Here is a 19,783-nt window from a genome sequence, read left to right as displayed (position 1 = left end):
TGAGTGGTTCATATGTTGATGTTGTAGTATAGTTATATGATATTGCTATACTTGTTGATTATTTTGAATTACTAGCTTAAGTTTATATGTTTTATTGTGGTTGAATTGTGATTTTGTGAGGCAAAACAATGATAGACTGGAGGTGGAGATGTTGTGAGGTGATATTGTTGATGACAATGTTAACCTTTTTAAGAAATCTTAGTGTAACTTGTTTAGTAATGTTGTTTGATCAACAATTTAAGATTACTATTTTAATGTTGGATTACTATACATATTTATGTACTTCTATACTTATTGCATTATTCTAGATGTTATGAAACATTTACATATGTATATATTATGGCTTGTATATCTAGGTGTTATACATATGTTAATCCTAAGTAATTGTATTTGTATTTTTCCGCTACTAGTAATTCATAATACAACGGGTCATTATAATATTTTTATAATTTAAAGGTTTAAATATGTTTTTAATTTTTTAAATTTAAAATAAATTTATTTTTAATCCCTTAAATTTAAAATTAGTGTTTAGTTTCAATAATTTCAAAAAATATTATTTTAATTCTTATATTTAAATTTTGTTCAAAAATCTATCAAATCCTATAGCATAAAAATGTCTCTGTTAGTTAAAATATCACATAAACATAATTGATGATACATTATTATCTAAAATTTTCAATTTTAAATATTATTGATGAATTGAAGAACTAAAATAATATTTTTAAAAATTATAAAGACTAAAAATAATAATTTTAAATTTAAAAAATAAAAATAAATTTATGATAAATTTAATAGACTAAAAATATATTCAAGATTAATTTTAATATACAAATTAAAAGACATTTATTATAAACCAATTAACGTGCACATAATATAACAACAACAATTACTTTAATTTGATTTTTACATTAAGTTATAAAAAATGGTTTTGATTATAAATCAATTAACTTGCACATAATATAACATCAACAATTACTTTAATTTGATTTGTTACATTAAGTTAAAAAAATGGTTTTCAAATCAAATCAATTGCGATTGTTCATATTGTTTTTTTTCTTCTTCTCGAATTATACGATTTTATGGTATGAAAAGTTTGGACGGTCCCGGCATGAATATCCAGAAAAATATTCAAGGCCGGCCAGGCCACTGTGATTTAACGCATTTATCAATTTCCTCTTACACATATAAAGGAACGAACCAAATTTAATATTTTAATCTATTAACAAAAACAGAAAATAAAAATCTCGATTTCGAATATTTTAGTGCGCACCACTGAATTTGTGAGCTTCCACTACTACCGTAGAAGAAGAAGAAGAAGCATCACAGACACAGCATAAGCATCAAGTTGTTGTTGTTGTTATTCTTCTTCTTCCATGACTGCTACAAATACTAAAGCCATGACTCATAGCTAACTCTTGTTCACGCTCGAATCCTCACCTCATCAATCTTCGTAGGAAGAACGCACACGTGTGCGTGTGCACGTTCATAGCGAATGGAGGAGCTGACTTTTGTGTCGAAAGCGAGGACCGCCTTCCATTCCGCGGCGGCGAAAGCGGAGCGCGTTCTCTTGGATTTCAAATCCGATCGAGGTTCTCCTCGCGCCACATCGCAACCTCTTTTTCTGCTATTTTTAATTTCTTTTTTCGTTTAAATTGTTCGCGGATGCGCATTATTGTTTTTCCTCTTCACTCCCTTCCTTTTTGGGAGGTTTTAAAAAATAAAAATTAAAAAAATAAGAATAATAATTGTTTTCGGAATAAGCATTGACTCAATTTGTTGACCTTGAACAAGATCACGACAAGCAATCGCCTAATAGCTTCGCACGGCAATCACCGGAGGCTGAATCTCACAACAACGAAAACGAGTCCAAGGTAATTTCTGACGATCCATCAGTCTGGTTTTAATTTTAATTAAGTATTTCGATTTTTTAATCCTATCAAATTGGTTTTTGTTTTGTTTATTTTGTTTTGTTTTTTTCCCCCAATTTGTTGGATTGGTGTGTGGTGCCAATAATGCATTTCCGGAAACTGCATTTGGTTATCGAATGGAAGTATATTTGTTTGTTTCGTTAGGTTATAATTTGACGTTAATAAGGGAAGGGATATTTAGATCAGGGTGTTGAAACTTGAAATTCATTGTTTGGTGAAGCTGATGAACTATGTTTTTTAATTAATTCATTCCCTTGTTTAGAATCCAACTAAGCATGAGGATGGCTTCCCTGTTTTGCCCAGAATTAATTGTTAGAATATTTGCAGGAGCTTTGCAAAAGTGGAAAGTTGTAATCCCAAACGTGTCTTATCTTGGCTTAAAGATGTTTGAAATCTCTCTTTATAAACTTGATTGTGTTTATGTCTAGGTGCTTGCTAGGATACATTTGTCCTGTACGAATGGTAGTTGATTACTTACAAAATTGGTCATTGTAATGGGATGGTGCAGCATCGCAGTGAATTGAAGCATATAAAGTGGAGGCCTCCACATATAGGAATAAAGCCAGATTGGCAAGATAGAATAAAGAACATTCGGAGAGGGAGAAAAGAAGTTGAAGATACAGATAAAGTTGGGGATCCGAACATGGCGGTTCCATTTTATGATGAAAATTTGTACATATTGAATGTGAAGAATGATATTGAGGCCAAGGTAAGAAAATCTGTAACATTTTAGCTCAAATATTCATCTTCCAACTTTGTGTGGATGATTGAAGTATATAAACAGGAAGTTATGTCAGGAGGATGTTAGCAAAATTTGATAATGTATGCCGACTAGGAGCGTTTTGTTTCAAAATAGTCTGTGTTAGATTGTGTCACCAGCTTTGACTGGTAAGTTGTTAGTTACGAATCCATGGTATATACTTGTGATGAATTGGTAATGTGAGCTCATTAAGAATCTAATGGGGTCCCTCTTTCCAGGAAATTAATAAAAGATACAATTGAGTTTTTCTAATTGATTTTCATATTCCATTATATAAATGAGTATCTAATTGAATTGCCAATTCAATTACACATATGGGTTGCTTTAATGATGTATTATTAAAAAACCTTGATTCAGGCTTCAGAAACAATTCCCTCAGTTGAAGGCCTAACTGCTGCGACAAAAGATCCCATTCCTTCATCATCAGTGCTGAAGCAATTGGCTATAGCTTTTGAGTAAGTTGTGATTGTTTGCAAACATTTTTCCTTTTTGTTGCCTTGTTTTCCTGCCACTTTCCGTGAACTACTCAAAGGTTATATTTAATGTTGTTGCATTTGATTTCTCTGGTTGTGAACTTCCCTTTCTATATTTGACACATTTGTTGAATGCAAGTTTTTATAGTTCAACAACATGAGTCTTGTTCTATCATTCAGAAAGATTTATGCTTCAGCATATATCTAATCTCTTAATTTTTTTTTACCTATTGACTAGGGCTGGAAGTAGAGCGAAATCAATGAAAGAATTTATAGCTTCATCAGGAGGTTCTTCACCTGCTAAAGAGAGGGCTGGCTTAAGTCTCTCTGCAGTTAAGGCTTTAGTAATACGTGAAAAGGAGGACAAAATTACCTCTGAGTTCGCTGACAATGAGAAAGTTTTGCATTTAATTAATTCTCTGTTTGATTCAGGTATGTAAATCTTAGGTGTCTTGCTGATGATGTAATTATGTTAAAAGGATTGTGCTTGTCCTCATTACTTTAACCCATTATCCTGCGATGATCTTTCACTTTCATTGTAATATTTGCAAGATGTTCGCAGAGGGAGATTTCCTGAGCAGAAATATCAACTCTAAGCTTGACAAAACAGCCATGACATCTTTTCCGAGAGATATTCATGGTGCTCCTCCTGAAAGCCTTGTTGTTAAGCTAGCTGAAATCCTTGGAAACTACAAGTCTGTCCAAAAAATGGCTATTTTCTGGTGCAGGGTTGTTGCTGAAGTATGTTTAACTTGAAAAGAACTTGAAGTTCTGATATCATACACCTTATTACTTTCCCAGAACTCTAGATTTAATTTATATTTTTGATCATGTTTTCCACTATATATAAATTATTATATTAAGAAACTGTCAGTTTAAGGGCTTTGGTCTTAGAAATATAGTGCATCATCATTACTAGATTAATATTTTTATCTTAGATCATGTGATTTGGACAGGAAATAAATATGCAAGATTACTTGATGTCATATTGAGATATGTCATTTTTTTTTTTGTTTCCTGCTTGTTTTGATTTTTAATAGTTATTTAGAAGTTATAGAACTTCATTTGTTTAAGGAATTGGGTAGTGAATTTTTTCCTTGTTTTATGTTTTTATTTTTTATTTTTTATTTTTTTTTTCTGGTCTAATAATGTTTGCATCCAATTATCCTTCCCTTCCCCTGTGCTAGTAAATAAAATTTGTGGAGAGGGCTTTCAAAACAACTCAATCCTATTTGTATTGTAAAGTTGTTTCCCTTGATTTTTTCTTTTCATCAAATCTGCTTGTCCATAAAGGGAAAAAAAGAAATTATATATAAACTTCTTCTGGTTTAGGATTTGTAACTGAAACTAACTAGGACCAGTAATTTTACTTTTCCTTGATCACCAGCTGAAGAGGAGTATTTTAAACTTATTTATTTATTTTACTGATACAGCTTAGAAAACGTTGGTCTGAGGAACAATATTTACCGGGAGTCCCCCAGAATGAGATTCCTGATCTGAAGTCATGTCTTCTGTATCAACAATTACAAGTAATTAATTGCTGCATCTCTCGGAAAAGGCTCCGTAATATTGCCACTGAATCTCTAGACTCTATGTTGATGCAAGCTAATTCAGCCATAAAAGAATCAACTGATTCTAACGCTGGAGCTCCTGCAAGCGCTGTTCTATATGCTAGATTAAATAGTGGGGAGCTTGTTCTTCGACTTGGTGCAGATCGCCTAGCTGGAGATATGACATTGTTGGAAACTGGCGAGCCTGTGTATTCTCCAGTCACCCAGGTTTGATAAATATTTACTTTTGCTATATAATAATTGCTATTTAAACTTACTCTTATACTTTAGATCTTTGGGACCATTTCATGTAGGAAGGACCTTTGCTTACAGAAGATCTAATCAGGGAAACAGAGGAGTTTGTCCTGCGGACAGGGAGGTCTGTACTCTGTATGCTAACTGAGTTTCATCTTTGACCCAGTCTGTTATATTAAACCTAAATACACTTTCCTTTTTCCTTATATATATATAGTCTGTTATCTTAAACCTAAATACATTTTACTTTTTCCTTATATATATATAGTGTATGAATCCCAATTCACTGTTTTGTATCATGATCTTTATTTATGATTAGATAATCAAGCTTGGTTCCCAAGATCTTATGTAAACTCTAAAATATCTAGAGGTGAATCTAGGGCCTCTCTCATCTAGTTACATGAAGATCCATCCATGCATTTAATACAATTCAAACAGAAGAAACCCCTCACTCTCTCATTGGATCTCTAACTCATTTATATAATGAAGACTTGGGCTCTTTAGTGTTTGTTAAATGTGTTTCTATATGCCTCTTGAATTGTTTGACATGATCTAAACCTTTGATTATGACCAATTAACACACATCTATGACTATATACTCCCAGGACCAGGGTATGCAAATATGAGGTCTGAACCTATGACTTGTGTCTTTGCTATGTTTTCTTAAATAATTTCTATAATTTGAATTGGTGGACTAGTTGGTCAACAAAACATTAACATATTGCTATTTTGTATTACCCTGATAGTTGAAAGAGAGGATTCTATTAATTTGTTTCACACTAATTACATTTTTCTCTTACTCAGTTACATAGATACATTTGTCCCTAAAACATGTAACTATGAAAATAATCAAAATTAAAGGAAACATGGAAAGATTATAAAATAATATCAAATTTCTTAAGATACTCCTATTTACAACACTTCCCCCACTTCCCCTCAAGTTGGTAAATGAATACCATTCATTCTCAACTTGCCTATCAGCTCTTAAAATCTACTAGTAAGAAGTCCCTTTGTAAGTACATCTATCACTTGGAGTCTTGTAGGGATGTGAGTTGTAACAATAAGACCATTGTACAACTTCTCTTTGATGAAGTGTCTATCTATCTTAATATGCTTGGTCTTGCCATGTTAAACTGGATTTTAAGCAATGATGATGGTTGACTTTCCCAGGAACATGTAGTATCTAGAAGTAGATCTCCTATCTATGAATGACCCTGTATAACTTGCATTAGTATAAATCTCCATTTACATGGTGTCTCCTTTTCTGAATAGTAATCCTTTCCTTTCCCTCTTTAAGTACTAAATGATCCTGCATATGCCTTTCCCAGGAGTCATGCATGAATTGACTAACTACACTCACAACCATGGTTATCAATCTTGAGTGACAACTTGTAATAACTACCAAGTTTACGAGATTGGTTAGTCCTACTTATACAACTCGAAAGAAAACTCTTTTTTGAGCAATCTCGAGCAATTTCGCCCAATCTCGAGTAGTCTAGGGCAATCTTGCCCCCTTGTTGCTAAAAGCAAAAATTAGTCTTTTCTTAATTTTTTATTTGTTATTTTAATAACTTGTGTCTTGTCTCTTATGTGAAATTTTGCATGATTTGCTACTAAACATTGCTACTTTAATATTTTAATTTGTTATTTTAATTTAATATGGAGTTGAAATGTTGAGTTATTATGTTATTTATAAGTATTATGACAAATTTTTTTATATTAAGTAAATTGTTACAAGTTTATGATTTGAGTTTATGGGATCTCAACAAAATTATGTAAACTCTCGAGATTGACAATCTTGCTTACAACACAGGCAATGTTTGGTATAATGTGTGGTAGATAAATTAGTTTTTTTTACCAATTTTTGATATTGATACTTTTCCACTGACGAACTTTCTTCACTTCCAAATTTGTGATTCTGTTTAATTGGAACTCCTGAGGTCCTACATCCCAACTTTCCTATTTCATTAAGAAGATCAAGGACATATTTTCTTTGAGAGATAAATATGCCCTTCTTGGAATGAATAGCTTCAATTCCCAAGGAATACTTCAACTTCCCTAAGTCTATCATCTCAACTTGTGTTTCTAGCTTCTTCTTTAGGGTCAATTTTTCTTCTTCATCATCACCTGCAATGATCATGTTGTCTACATAGATTAAAAAAATTGTGAGATTGCCATTAGGGGGTGTTTTATGAACAAAGTATGATCGCCTTGACTCTGTTTGTATCTCAAGGAAATCTCCCTAACCATGCTTGTGGAGACTGCATGAGTCTATACAATGCCTTTTTTAACCTACATACTTTGTTTTCTTCATCTAAAGCTCCAAATCCTGGAGAATTTCCATGTAAACTTCTTCTAAATCTCCATGCAGGAAGATGATTTTTTTTTCATCAAATTGTTGCAAGTCTTAGCCAAAATGAGCTGTTAGGGAAAATATAACTTGTAAGATTAACTTGTAGTGTATTCATCTTTGCCACTGGTTCAAATGTCTCCTCATAGTTTATCTCATAAGTCTGGGTGTACCTCTTTGCTACCAATCTTGCTTACTTCCCCATCAACTCTGTGCTTCACTATGAACATCCATATGCACCCTACAACTTTCTTGTCTTTGAGCTTGTCTACAACCTCCCATGTTTAGTTCTTTTCCAATGCCTTCATTTCTTCTTTCATGGCTAGAATCCAATACTCTTCTCTCATAGCCTCATGGACTAAAGTTGGGATATTTATTGAATCAATGGCAACATGAAACTTTGATACTAGGTAGACAAATGGTCAGTACAAACATATTGTGAAATACGATATTTAACACAAGATATTTTTCCTTTCCTCAAAGCAATAAAAATATCATCATTAACACTTCCTCCAAATTACCATCAGGATCAGCCACCTATGGGTCAAATGATTCCTCTTGCTGTGGAACCAAGGTGGACTTTCTCTTCCTTTGATATTTTATGCCAAACACATCTTCAAGCTTTGATGCTGGTCCAACTTATTCCACATTCCATTAAGGATCCCATGGTACTTCAAGACAAATATAGTTCCTTGTTTTGTATTAAAAATTTTGCTTTGAATGTCATATAAGGTAGCAAAATCCTTCTTTAAGGAGAATGATTCACATAGATCATCTCACATATCCTTTGCATTGGGGGTAAAACATGTAGAGGGACAAAGAACTCAGATATACATTAAATAGGAAGGATCTAGACGACATCACCCCTTGGAATGGGCTAGGGGGTCGTCAACAAACCTATTTGGATGGTTGTTGGCAACTGGGTCTCGTTAGAGATGGACATGTGTCCTACATGCACCCGAAAACAAGGCGAACTGTGGCGGTGCGTGGGGAAGTTTCCAACTATGCGACTCATTGTGTTGCGATTGCTGACAATGGACCCTCCTTTTTGGCTCAATGCTAACTTTACCAGCAGCTGTGGAGAGGGTGGCAACAACTCAGATTTTTCTGATTTTAGGACAGCGGAAAAAGAGGATTCTATTAATTTGTTTCACACTAATTATATTCTTCTCTTACCCTATTAAAGAGATACATCTGTCCCTAAAACAAGTAACTATGAAAATAAACAAAAATAAAGGAAATAAGAAAAGATTATAAAATAATATCAAATCTCCTAAGACACTCCTATTTACAACATTGATGATCATATATTCTTTTCTCTTGTAACTAGTATGTAAATGCTAGCTTTATTTACTTGCAGATGTGCATCAATTATTTAATAGCTTATAGTTAAAATCAGTAGGCATTTCTTGATTCCTATGTTACCTGTTTTGGTCAGTGTTGGCGCTGGGTGCTCTCAACTGCTCTCAGATATGCAGGCTTTCAAGGTCAGGCTCACCCTTGAAGGGGACTTTTTGTCACTTCTAAATGTTTCTTACTATTTTGATTGTGTCTAATGTTCTGTCTGAGTTAGTTGTGTTTGTTATCATATTTTAGGCTGCAAATCCTGGATGTATTTTGGAGGATTTTGTAAGATGGCACTCTCCTCCTGATTGGACAGATAATGAGGCATGTGTTGAGGATAGTGATGTTTTTGATAATGGTGAGTCGTTGTCTGCCAGAGGTCAACTAAGTCGGCGAATGCAAAAAGAAGGTGTACTTTCAATCTTTTCCATTGTAGATTGATGCTTAAAGTCTGCTGTAACACAATTATGTTTATTTATTTATTTTTATGTCAAGGACCATCAACTTCTGATAAAAAGGTGGATTTACTTTCCTTGAAACAAAATATTTTGTTCACTGTATCTTGTGACTAATTGTGAGTAAACTTTTGCTATATGCTTATAAATTTTACCATCATTTATGTGTTTTTTATGGCTTTGATTTCTAAAGAGGTCGTGCTTTGGTGAGTTGTGAGAAAGGTATGCATGAAATCTACACTAGATATGATAGGAATTGTTTATTGCAGGCTGATGTAAGAACTTTTGCTGTAAACCGATCAGTTTTGGTTCCTGAATGTCTGAATGTAGAGTTTGAACAATTTTGAATGTTGAATTAATAATTTCATTGTCAGTGAATTGATATCAGCATGGATATTCCAGATTTCATATTCCCAAATGCCTTGGGCAAACTATGGAATTGAAAGTGTTTGAGACCTATTCCTCAATCTTTATATCATTTATACAAGATATATATTGCTTATTGCATAAACTTTATGTAAGCAAAAAAAAAGAAAGATATATATTGCCTAAACTGGATATCACATCATATCTATGGTAAAACATATGCTGATAAGTGAATCTTGAGTACTGTCTTACAGTCTTGCTTTCTTTTTTTGGTGAATTTTAGTCTTGCTTTTATTGCAACACAATCTGCATAAAACATCAGAATTGTTAAGCACTTGTTTTTTTTTTTTTTTTCTGATTTCATATTGTTTTACTTTTCTGAATTTCATTACATGTTAATGATAGGTAATTTGTGGCGTGAACTCTGGGAAACATCTAAACCAGTACCTGCTGTTAAGCAGGCACCTCTATTTGATGAGGATTTGGCAGTGTAAGTTGATGATGAGGATTTTTTGCATTAATTTATGTGTTTCCACCCTAAAGACATCTCTTGTATCCCATGTTACATTTGTTTATAGGGAGGGCATCCTCAGTGCATTTGAGGACATCCATCCTTCTGATCTTTTTGGACAGCTGTTTATGTCTTTAGTAAGTTCTTTATGTTATCTTTTATCACATTAATTAATTTTGTTGTGTATAAACTGTTCTCATTTGTCATTACATAATGGATCCGTGAAGTATATTAATATTGGTACTTATATATGGTGCGCATTAATTTTTTTATTTGAAACTTGTGTTTTCTTATTTCTTGGAGTCTGGTGAATGAATCTAAAGCAGATTGTTGAATATATAGCGATAGACTTGAGTCATGAAGGTACCTATCAAGAACTAAGTAGAATGATGACACTGGTATGCCATAAGTAGACAATAACCTTATCTGCATGTATGTTAGAGCCTGCTTCTTAAAGTGATTTCTTAGGCACTCACTAATATGTTACCAGATAGGTGGAAACATTACTGTCCTCTGATTGATGAGGAATTAAAAGTTCCTACAGATGTAAGACTGCGTATATGCAGTACTCTATTATCAAAACAATCTGCGAAGAATCTTGAAAATTGACCTTGTGGAAGAGTGGCTTTGTTGCTTTAGTTTTTGGTGACCTTAGGCTTGCAAACATTTGCAAAGTCGGGGCAGATATTTTGGATAAATTGTGTTCTTAATGCTATTGGAAAATTTCTTAAGAGGCATATTATGCAGTTTTAGATTTTTTTTGGTCTAATAATGCTCATTTCATTCGATAAAAATGCCCATCATTATCCATAATCTGTATCGATATTAATTATTTTAAAAAATATTTTTAATACTTAAAAAAAATTGTTGTTATAAAAATATTTCAATTCTTGTGTTTTGACCTGGCTCCAGCCTCTTGTAAAACATTTGTTAGTATACATTCTTCAAATTTGTGTTTTGAACTGGCTCAAACCGGAGTAGTCAAATCTCTGATGCGTGGTTTGGATACGGGGGTGTACTAGATCAAAATTTTTAGTTTTGAGAAAGGGAAAAGGAAAACAAGGAAACTGTACAAACATACTCATCATCTTCCCATATAAATTTAAAAGAGATGAAATATAGTATTACTTTAAATATTGTGCTGTTTAAGTAAGGGGGCATAAAGCTTTTGTTGTGGTTGTGAGGGGGATGTTCTTTCTGCTTCATAGGAGGACTAATAGCCTATGTCATTCAAAGAAAATTGATAGCCTTCACCGGAATTTTACTGTCTATTAAAGACAATATTAAACATAGTTGTCCTTTTTTCTTAATTAAAAAAATGTAAAACAAACGTTTAATAAGACATCGTTTCTAAATCAAAATTAAAACTCCTTGCCATACAGACTTGAATAGCATTGGCTGTTAAAGTTTTATGAAGATTAATGCATTTGCTCTTTTAATTATTTCATATTTTTTAAATTACATAAAATATATAATGTATATTGTTTTAAAATATTGCTTAATTGACGATTATCCTAATGCATAATCATGTAATTTTGTAAAGTTTCTTGATAGAATTTCAGCATTTTATTTCTTCTTTGAACAAGTTGACTCGATTTGATTGATATTTATTGGTGCTTATACCATTTCTATACATTTTTTTTTTAATGTTTGCTTCTATACCTTTCTAACATAACCTCTGGTTTTAATTATATAGCTGGGTTTAGGATTTGCAATTGCCGAACCTACGCTGTCTAGTAACAGTGACTTCTCGAAGTTATTCTATGACTGCAAGGAGTACATAATTATCGGTTGTCAATGCAACGACAAGTTGAATGAGAAAGTTGATGATCTTGTCCAGGTAGGTATTCTTTAGGCTATATTATTGATTATTACTTAATTGAAATAAATGGTCAATATGACATGTATCCCAGTGGAAAAAGTTCTTGCTTTGCCCACGTAATTGAAGAGCCATTCGCTATATAAATAAATTTATAAAGGTCTTAAAGAAAAAGGAGCACTTCAGGACTATCACAATGCGTGAAACTCGTAACTTTTACCAAGCCTACCTTCTAGAACATTTTAGTTTGCTTTCTTGAGCATACACGCTCGTTGTGCAAGATAACCTTACCTGTAAGCCAATGGGGACGAAAAATGATTTGACTGGAAATGTAAATCATGATTATACTGTTGGTAGTTGATTTTTATCTGCAATTATTTTTTAATAATATAATTTCACGTTCCTGCATAGGTATATGAAACAGTGGAGAAAATGTTATTGTATCCTGAAGAAGCACTAAAGATGATTAAGCAGACAGAAGAATCAACTACGATTACTGATGAACCAAAGAGCCCGTTTAAGAGACTTAGCCTTATCTTTGGCGGCAAAGATAAACTATTGAGAAAGTCTGTCACAAAAGATCAGATAAACGATGAAGAAAAACAAGGTCGGCATTCTTTTTCAAGTTTCTTTGACAGCAAATCATCTTTGTTCTCAAAGAAGCTTCCCAAGTCTGGAACCCCATCCCCTTCTAATAAAACTTCTCACGAAACTGGTTGGACAGTTGTTTAGACAAATTTCATCTTCACCGTGTTTATTGAGGAATCAGGATAATCAATGTTTTTTTGGGTTCCCCTCCCACTGCAGATAATTGTAAATTTTCCTTATTCTTTTTCCGAATACTCATTGTGGAAATCTGTATAAATTTTAATTAATACCTCATTTTTTTTAATTAGAGTGAATTGAAGATATAGCTTTTGGGCCTTTAGAAAACATCATTTTATTTGTTTTTTCTCTCTCTTTTAATATCTTTGAGTAGGGGTGAGCACCAACCTGAAACCCCTGATCCAAAATCAAAATAGAAAAAGGAAAAAGGTAAACGGGTTACCGGTTTAAACGAGTTAAAAATGTGATTTAAAATAATTAATTTCGGACCGTTTGAATATTTAGATCTATCGGTAATTCGAACTTAATTGTCTAAATAAAGTAAAGTTCACCGTAATTATTATTTATGTCCAAAAATTAATCTTATTTTAACTCATTTTTAATCTTTATTATTAATGTACAAAAAATCTCTAATTGAGGTGTAATTTGTAATTCTTTTTTATCATGTACCTAAAAAAAACTTTATTATAATATTTAAATTATTTGAAATTTAAATAATTTTATTCATTTTGACTCTAAATAAATTAAATAATAGTTGAATGTATAAAAAAATACAAAATTGAAAAGAAAGAGATAATAAATCGGATAAAATTTTATTTGGATCAATTAAATAATTTAAAATCTAATATATCTCTATCCGTAAAAGATTATTTGATAAAATCAAGACTGATTCAAATCAAAACTTATCGAAACCGATAAGTTACTGGTCAGGTTTAAGTCTAAGTAATACAAATAATGAATTATATCAATTTGGGTTAACTCGGCCCAAAATTAATTGTTGATCAACCTTATCTTTAAGGTTATTCATTATGTCTAACAACTCCTCGTAATGATTAAAGTTGAATGATTGTGAAGTTCTTGATAAATATATAATAATAATAATAATAATAATAATAAATCATATCTAAATAGATATTAAATATTAAGCTAATTTGTCTTGTTAATTATAGGAAAATTAGTTAATTTAATTAATAATATAAAATTTATTCTAAATGTACATGTGCTTTTCAAAATTATTCTTAATATTAATGGCATGTTTTTATTATCTTTAATTCTTTTATTGTCAACTTGGGTTGAAAGGAAAAAATCTTTAGTTATAGTAGAAAATGTTCATATGTTTGTTAAAACTTCGAGAGAGATTATTCTTGTATTCGATGGTTGTGTATGAAGAGACAACAAAGTTGTAAAAATGCTCCATGTATGGGACAAAGTTAGACAGATCCCAAAATCCTAAAATTACTGAAATATCTTTAACTGATAAGATTTGCCATATCCCCCTCCCATGTAAATCCAATTCTTTAGACCGTTACCAATGCAACGGAAAAAAAACAAAACACTAAAAGTACCCTTCCTCAATTGTTTCTCTGAGTGTCATAACAACCAGTAACCACCATGGAATCGTATCAAGCACAAAACACAATTTTACAAATGCAAGAACTGTTCAACAAGACATTAATAAATTTTACCTATTATTTATTGAGTTTAGAGAAAAGATTAGTAACTAAAGGTATTTTTGTAAAAAAAAAAAAAATTAATGCATAAGACATTTTATATTAGTTTCATGATGATTAAGCAACATCCCTAGTTTGACTCATAAAAGGACCAGAGAGAATCCTTGTAATAGTCCTCATCGATTAGTTAATATAAACATTGTGATTTTATGTTAGAGAGATTGTATTTGTATATGAATAATGTTGAAAAAAATATATAGAAGATAGGAGAGTGTGAAATAAAATGGTTAATAGCGTAAAGAAAGATATAAAGAGAACAAAATTGTTTTTATAAAAAAATGTTAAATAATATAATTTCGAATGTTAATGGGATGATGCACTTGTATATCTATGAAAATAAATAAAGGAGTTTTTCTTCTTGTTTCCTACATTTTTTCATACGTTTTTTATCCTCCAATTATCTTACAATTCCCTTCCATAAATTATTGGTTAAAGGATAAAATAGAAAGAAAAAAAAAATTGTGTTCATAAAAAGTTAAAACAAATAAAAATGTAACTATCCACTCTTTTTCAATTAAAAAATGTTTTACGTAATGAAGTGTCTTCTTTCTCCTATTAATATGTATAATGCTCTATCTTAATACGAATAAAGATATATGATGCCTTGTTTGTATAGTTTTCGATACTAATAGATAAACATATAATTGCTGATGATAAATGCCCTTACTACAGAGAATTTCTGTATATTATTAAACATCAACAATATATTATACCGTCGACTTAGATTTACAATATCTATCCCAATAGATTAATATTTATTGAATAGACTATATACTTAGTCTATTAAGATATGATTTTGTGTTGGGGTAATAATCTCACCGAAGCAAGAGCAAGCAGGAACAATTTGATTTCATAAAACTGTAATCGCTACAAAGTCTAGAAGATACAAGCAAGAGACAAATTCATACAACCATGTCATGCAGTAGTGTCTGTCTAACTATCTTCCATTGCATTTACATCATCATCCTTTTGCTCTTCGTTTGACTTATCATATCCAAAAGAATTGGTAAGGAAACCCGGCACCACAAAATTTGCTATCAAGTATGCCGATACAAGCACAGCACTGCAATGCGTACAAACAAGATTTGAGTTAACTGGCTTCAAGACTTGAAACATTGCAGTAAACTAAACTACAATGGTTGTGTTGTGACATAATTTAATTTTACAAAATCTTCTTATGAAGTGAAAATTGTTCTCAACTTACGTATACTATTAAAGTCATATCACATCCACTAATATAATTTTAGAATATGAATTTGAACTTTAACAAGTCTTAAAAACTAACTTCAAATGAGAATTATTTTACATTTATATATACCACACTGAAACTATATCATTAGCCTGTATGAGATATTTAATATTGTATATGAATTATGAGGGAAAGAAAGATAATAGACCTTATTGGGAGCAAGGTGGATAAGTCACCGGATTTTGCTGGGGCAACAACCATTAAGTGTGGAAGTGCCTTAGTACTTAGGGGACTCACTGAAGGGAAGTGCTGGGCACGTTGAGGTTTGTGGGTAGAAATCTGAAATAGTTTGGTAGTGTGCCTCAGTTTGAGTTTTGCAGGAAAGGGTAGCAGTGAAGATTGAAGCTGGAGGCACCTCATGGGGGAAGTTATCTGGTTTGTTCAGTTTCAGGAAGATACTTTTGTGTGTGCTTCTTGGGATTGGGATTGGGATTGGGATAATGTTTGTGAGTTAGGGGATACTTTAGTAAACATACCATCCTTTCTGTAGGGTCCCAGTATATAGATAATAGAATTGAGAGTGTCTTGTTCCACCGCTTTTTATGAAAAAAAAATGTAATATTTTAAAAATTACTAGTGAACTTGAAAATAAAATTATAGACTACTTTTTAATGAAGAAGATTCAAAATGATGTGTTCTCTTTTTAAAATCAAAATTGGAGTTTAGTAATAGTTTTGTTTTCTTATAGAACATTGATTGAAGATTTGAATAACTTGTGTGGTTTTAATCTTAAAAATTTGAGGCAGTGAACGGCATTCATGTACTAATCAGTTATTTGGAAAGTTACGAGAATCTTAATGTTTGCATCATTATTAGTAAACGTGTCAGATTAACGTGTCTCGTTATCTCTATGATCCAATACTTTATTTCTTCTCCCTCCGAAGAGAATATTTTATCTTTACATGAATTTCAAATTAATTTTCTAGAAAGGGAGGAACCAGGAATATTTTTGGCTTTTGTCGATATTCTTCACTCTATTTTCAAACACGCACCAAAAAGAGGGCATGTAATAACCAATAAAATAGAAGTAACCACAAGTTAAATATGATTGAATGCACCACACTATGCAGATCTGTCATCTGTCATACAAAAAGTCCATTCCAATGATAATCAAAGCTCAGTAACACAGAAAACATGCAAATAAAATAAAATCTTTTGGAACTCGCTTTTCATTCAAACATAAATTGAGCTTGGGAAGCTTTGGTAATCTCTTCAATTGGATGGTGACTACAAAGCAGCATAAAGTCAGAAACTTTAAGAAGTTTGATTATATTCTCTCTCTTGTCGAACAAATGCACAACAAAATTCAAATTTTAGAAGCATAATTTTGTTTTTCTGAATGCTCAAAGAATTTATATGAGGACCTAAATATTAGGAAGAAACAAACAAATAAAAATAGTATATTATAATTTTTTAAATAAGATTAAATATTTACCAATAAGTCATTTGTATGAATGAAAGTAAATTTAGTCTTTTAACTTAGAAATTAGGAAATTATTATATAGAAACAAAAATAAAGAAAACAAATTATCTATTCTCAATGGTCAAAGCAAACCTCTTTATTTATTTCAAATTACAGATTTTGGAATCAATCAAATTTGTTTATTTTGATTTCTAAAAATAGGATTCTTTCCTTATTAAAAAAATAGAACAAATTTTAATCATTTTTCCTAAATAATCTACAAAAAAGACTGGAGTCCTTAGTATAATTTTTTTTTCAGTGCAATAAAGTTACATACTGTATGTTTTTTTTTATTTTTATTTATATATAAGGGGTATTTTAAGGTTTCAAATGTGAGTTTTGTAAAAAACTCTACAAAGGATTTTTTGGTGGTTCAAAGGAGGGAAAGAAGGGAATAGAGAAGTTACAAAAATTGTTTGGTTCAAAAGAGTAAAGATATTTTTAAAAATCAATGTACCATTGCATCTTTATATATATTTTTTTTTAAGGGATTGTATCCTTATAATTTTAAATTTAAAGATATAAGTATAAATATTTTAAATATTATATTAAAAAATGTTTTAAAATTTCTCTTCTCCAAATCTTTCAATATTAGAGGGAAGTTACTTTCCTCCATTCCCCTCTAAAAAATTGAATCAAACAATTTTTTTTAATAAAATCTCATTATCTCATCTCTCTTCTAACTAAATATTATGGGATTGCGGCTTCATGCTCAAGATAAAAATAAAATCTTGATCTTTTAATTAAGGAGTCAAATGTTAAACCATTTGAACCAACTACTTTAAAACTCTTTTATTTATTCTTTAATTTGTAACACCATGCATTTTATTAATAGTTTTTTTATTGTACTAATTAATTTGATGTTGTGTTTAGTTGTTTAATTATTGTGAAGCTCTAAGAACTTAAAAATCCTAATGAGTTTTGTTGTTAAGGAGTTGTTTGATGCTAAGGTCAAGTTGACCAATTAGGGGAGGATATATAAGATCTTTTCTTAAGAAGTGAACTTCATAAATTTTTTTTTAAAGTTAGAAAGAGAACCGTCTTCTCTTTGGAATACATAGATTTTCTTCCATCCTTCCCTTGAGAGTGGATTTTGTGGCTGGTTGGTGATTCAAAGCTTCAGAGCCGAGAATCAAAGTGGTTGTGGTAACCAAGTGGAGTTGGTTGGAAGACTCCATTTTCTTCCTTCTTCCTTTTTCTTGGTGAATTGAGGTAAAGGATCTTATATTGGAGCTCTTGATGAATTGTTTGAGTTGTACATTGGTTGAATTCACTAAAAATTGTGGCTATGTTGGTGATTGTGAAGGAGAACTTCTATGTTGTAGGTTTTTGTTGTTCTTGAACATGTTAAGGTGAAGCTTGATGATTTCTAGTCAAATATTGGTTGCATGCTGTTTTTTTGGTCAAAATTAAAAAGCTTGTGAAGTGTATATCTATTTTCATGAGTTAAATGTTGGTAATCTTCTGAGTTTCAAGTGGATTGAGTCAAAACATGAACCTACTAAGTGCAAAACTATCATTACGTTGAGTGCAGTTTCAAGGCATTAGATTTGATGTAGACTAGAGACTCTCTGTATCACTAATGTTGGGGAGGAATTGGTAGCGTTGGACATGAGTTAGAAGGGTGCTCTTTGACTTTGTCATGCTCGACGTGGATTAAGGGGCGTTGAGCATGAATACCCTTGAAGTTCTTTAATTTGGTGATGCTAACCCTATTTAAGTGGACAAGATTTGAAAGTAGTAAAGGTGAATATTGCATAGTGTTAAAGTAGTTGTGTTGATAATACTTAATGCATGAGGTTGAGTTATGTTGATTGTCTTAGAAGTAGAGGAGATATATTGTTTTAAATTATGAATATCTCATTGTAAGGATATGATGTTATGGTACTCTACGAGTCCAGTTGTTCAAACCCTTATTGAGAAATTGACTCTTAAAATAAAGTGTTGAATTTCTTTTAGATCCTTAGTTAATATAGTATGAGGCTAGGACAAGCCATATTAATTATAAAATGATTAACGTAAAATAGTATAAGGGATAGGTCGAGTTATATTAATTATAAGTAATCAAATGTAAATTCATATAGGGGCAAGGTCAAATCATACATGTATAAAGTAATTGAAACCAATTAGGTATACGGTTGGAGCCCAAAATCTCCAACTAAGTACTAGAAAGGGAACAATAATTAGAGGATAGTCAATGTGCTAATTCCAAATTAGGCTTAGTTATGCCTGCTAAGGTTGTGGTATGCTCACACCCAAATTATTTTATCCTTTACATGAATACTAAACTTTCATAGTTTGAGTGATGAAATTCGAGAAATCATGTTGTGTTGTAGATTTTCATCCAAATTTGGTGTTGATCTAGCAAGCTCAAAAGGATTGCGCTGTTAAGTTAGTTTGGTAGGGTTGTTATACTATTCACTTGTGTTGTAAGAGATCTTTTAATTGAAATGCGTGATGATGCATATAGTTACTATGTTATGCATATGTTGTGGTGTTAATATGTTGTGTTGTATATATGCTAAGTGGTTATGTTGTATATATGCTAAGTGATTATGTTGAGAATTTGTATTGTTGGATTGTAAATTGAAATGTTGCCTTGTTGTTAATTTGGATTGTGTTGTTAATTGATATGAGACCGAGTTGTGTATGTATTGTGTTGTCTATATGTTGAGTTGTCTATATGTTGAGTTGACATGTTGTAAATTGTTAAGTAGAAGAATCGTGATGGATGTGCTTAATGATGTTGGGATTTAGCTAAGGTTATTGTTGAGTTTGTTGATGTAGTTGCTTCATTTAGATAATTTATTTATTCCTATATTATGTTGCTTATTTTGAATTTAAACTTACCCTTGCATGTTTTCTTATGGATGGATTGAGATGATCATATTTGTTATGAGAGGAGGACATGATTAGGCTAGACAA

The 19,783-nt window shown here is 31.5% G+C and overlaps 1 protein-coding gene across 2 annotated transcripts; it reads left to right on the top strand.

The window, feature by feature from the left end:
* Positions 1–1,205: 1,205 nt before the first annotated feature.
* LOC109818390 (Rab3 GTPase-activating protein catalytic subunit) lies at positions 1,206–12,703 on the top strand. 2 transcript variants are annotated; one of them, XM_020383843.3, is made up of 14 exons: positions 1,206–1,589; positions 1,792–1,871; positions 2,437–2,637; positions 3,046–3,143; positions 3,400–3,593; positions 3,724–3,902; positions 4,595–4,939; positions 5,026–5,090; positions 8,755–8,803; positions 8,913–9,069; positions 9,887–9,971; positions 10,060–10,129; positions 11,689–11,832; positions 12,223–12,703. In XM_020383843.3, the coding sequence occupies exons 1-14, from the start codon at positions 1,493–1,495 to the stop codon at positions 12,541–12,543; spliced, it is 2,085 nt and encodes a 694-aa protein (XP_020239432.1). In that variant the 5' UTR covers positions 1,206–1,492; the 3' UTR covers positions 12,544–12,703. The 2 variants fall into 2 exon arrangements, with proteins under 2 accessions (XP_020239432.1, XP_029124638.1); XM_029268805.2 differs by lacking the exon at positions 1,206–1,589 and having other exon boundaries at positions 1,670–1,871; positions 2,357–2,637.
* The last annotated feature ends 7,080 nt before the right edge of the window (positions 12,704–19,783 follow it).

This window comes from Cajanus cajan, chromosome 9 (assembly GCF_000230855.2).
Source record: "Cajanus cajan strain Asha chromosome 9, NIPB_CcT2T_4, whole genome shotgun sequence".
Lineage (NCBI taxonomy): Eukaryota > Viridiplantae > Streptophyta > Magnoliopsida > Fabales > Fabaceae > Cajanus > Cajanus cajan.
This window is presented reverse-complemented; position numbering and strand designations above follow the sequence as displayed.

Bases quoted from the DNA above. Each gene is read 5' to 3' on its own strand.
- LOC109818390 (XM_020383843.3), top strand. From the start codon at position 1,493: ATGGAGGAGCTGACTTTTGTGTCGAAAGCGAGGACCGCCTTCCATTCC. The intron at 3,144-3,399 runs GTAAGTTGTGAT...CCTATTGACTAG, and splicing joins CAATTGGCTATAGCTTTTGA to GGCTGGAAGTAGAGCGAAAT. The intron at 3,903-4,594 runs GTATGTTTAACT...TTACTGATACAG, and splicing joins GGTGCAGGGTTGTTGCTGAA to CTTAGAAAACGTTGGTCTGA.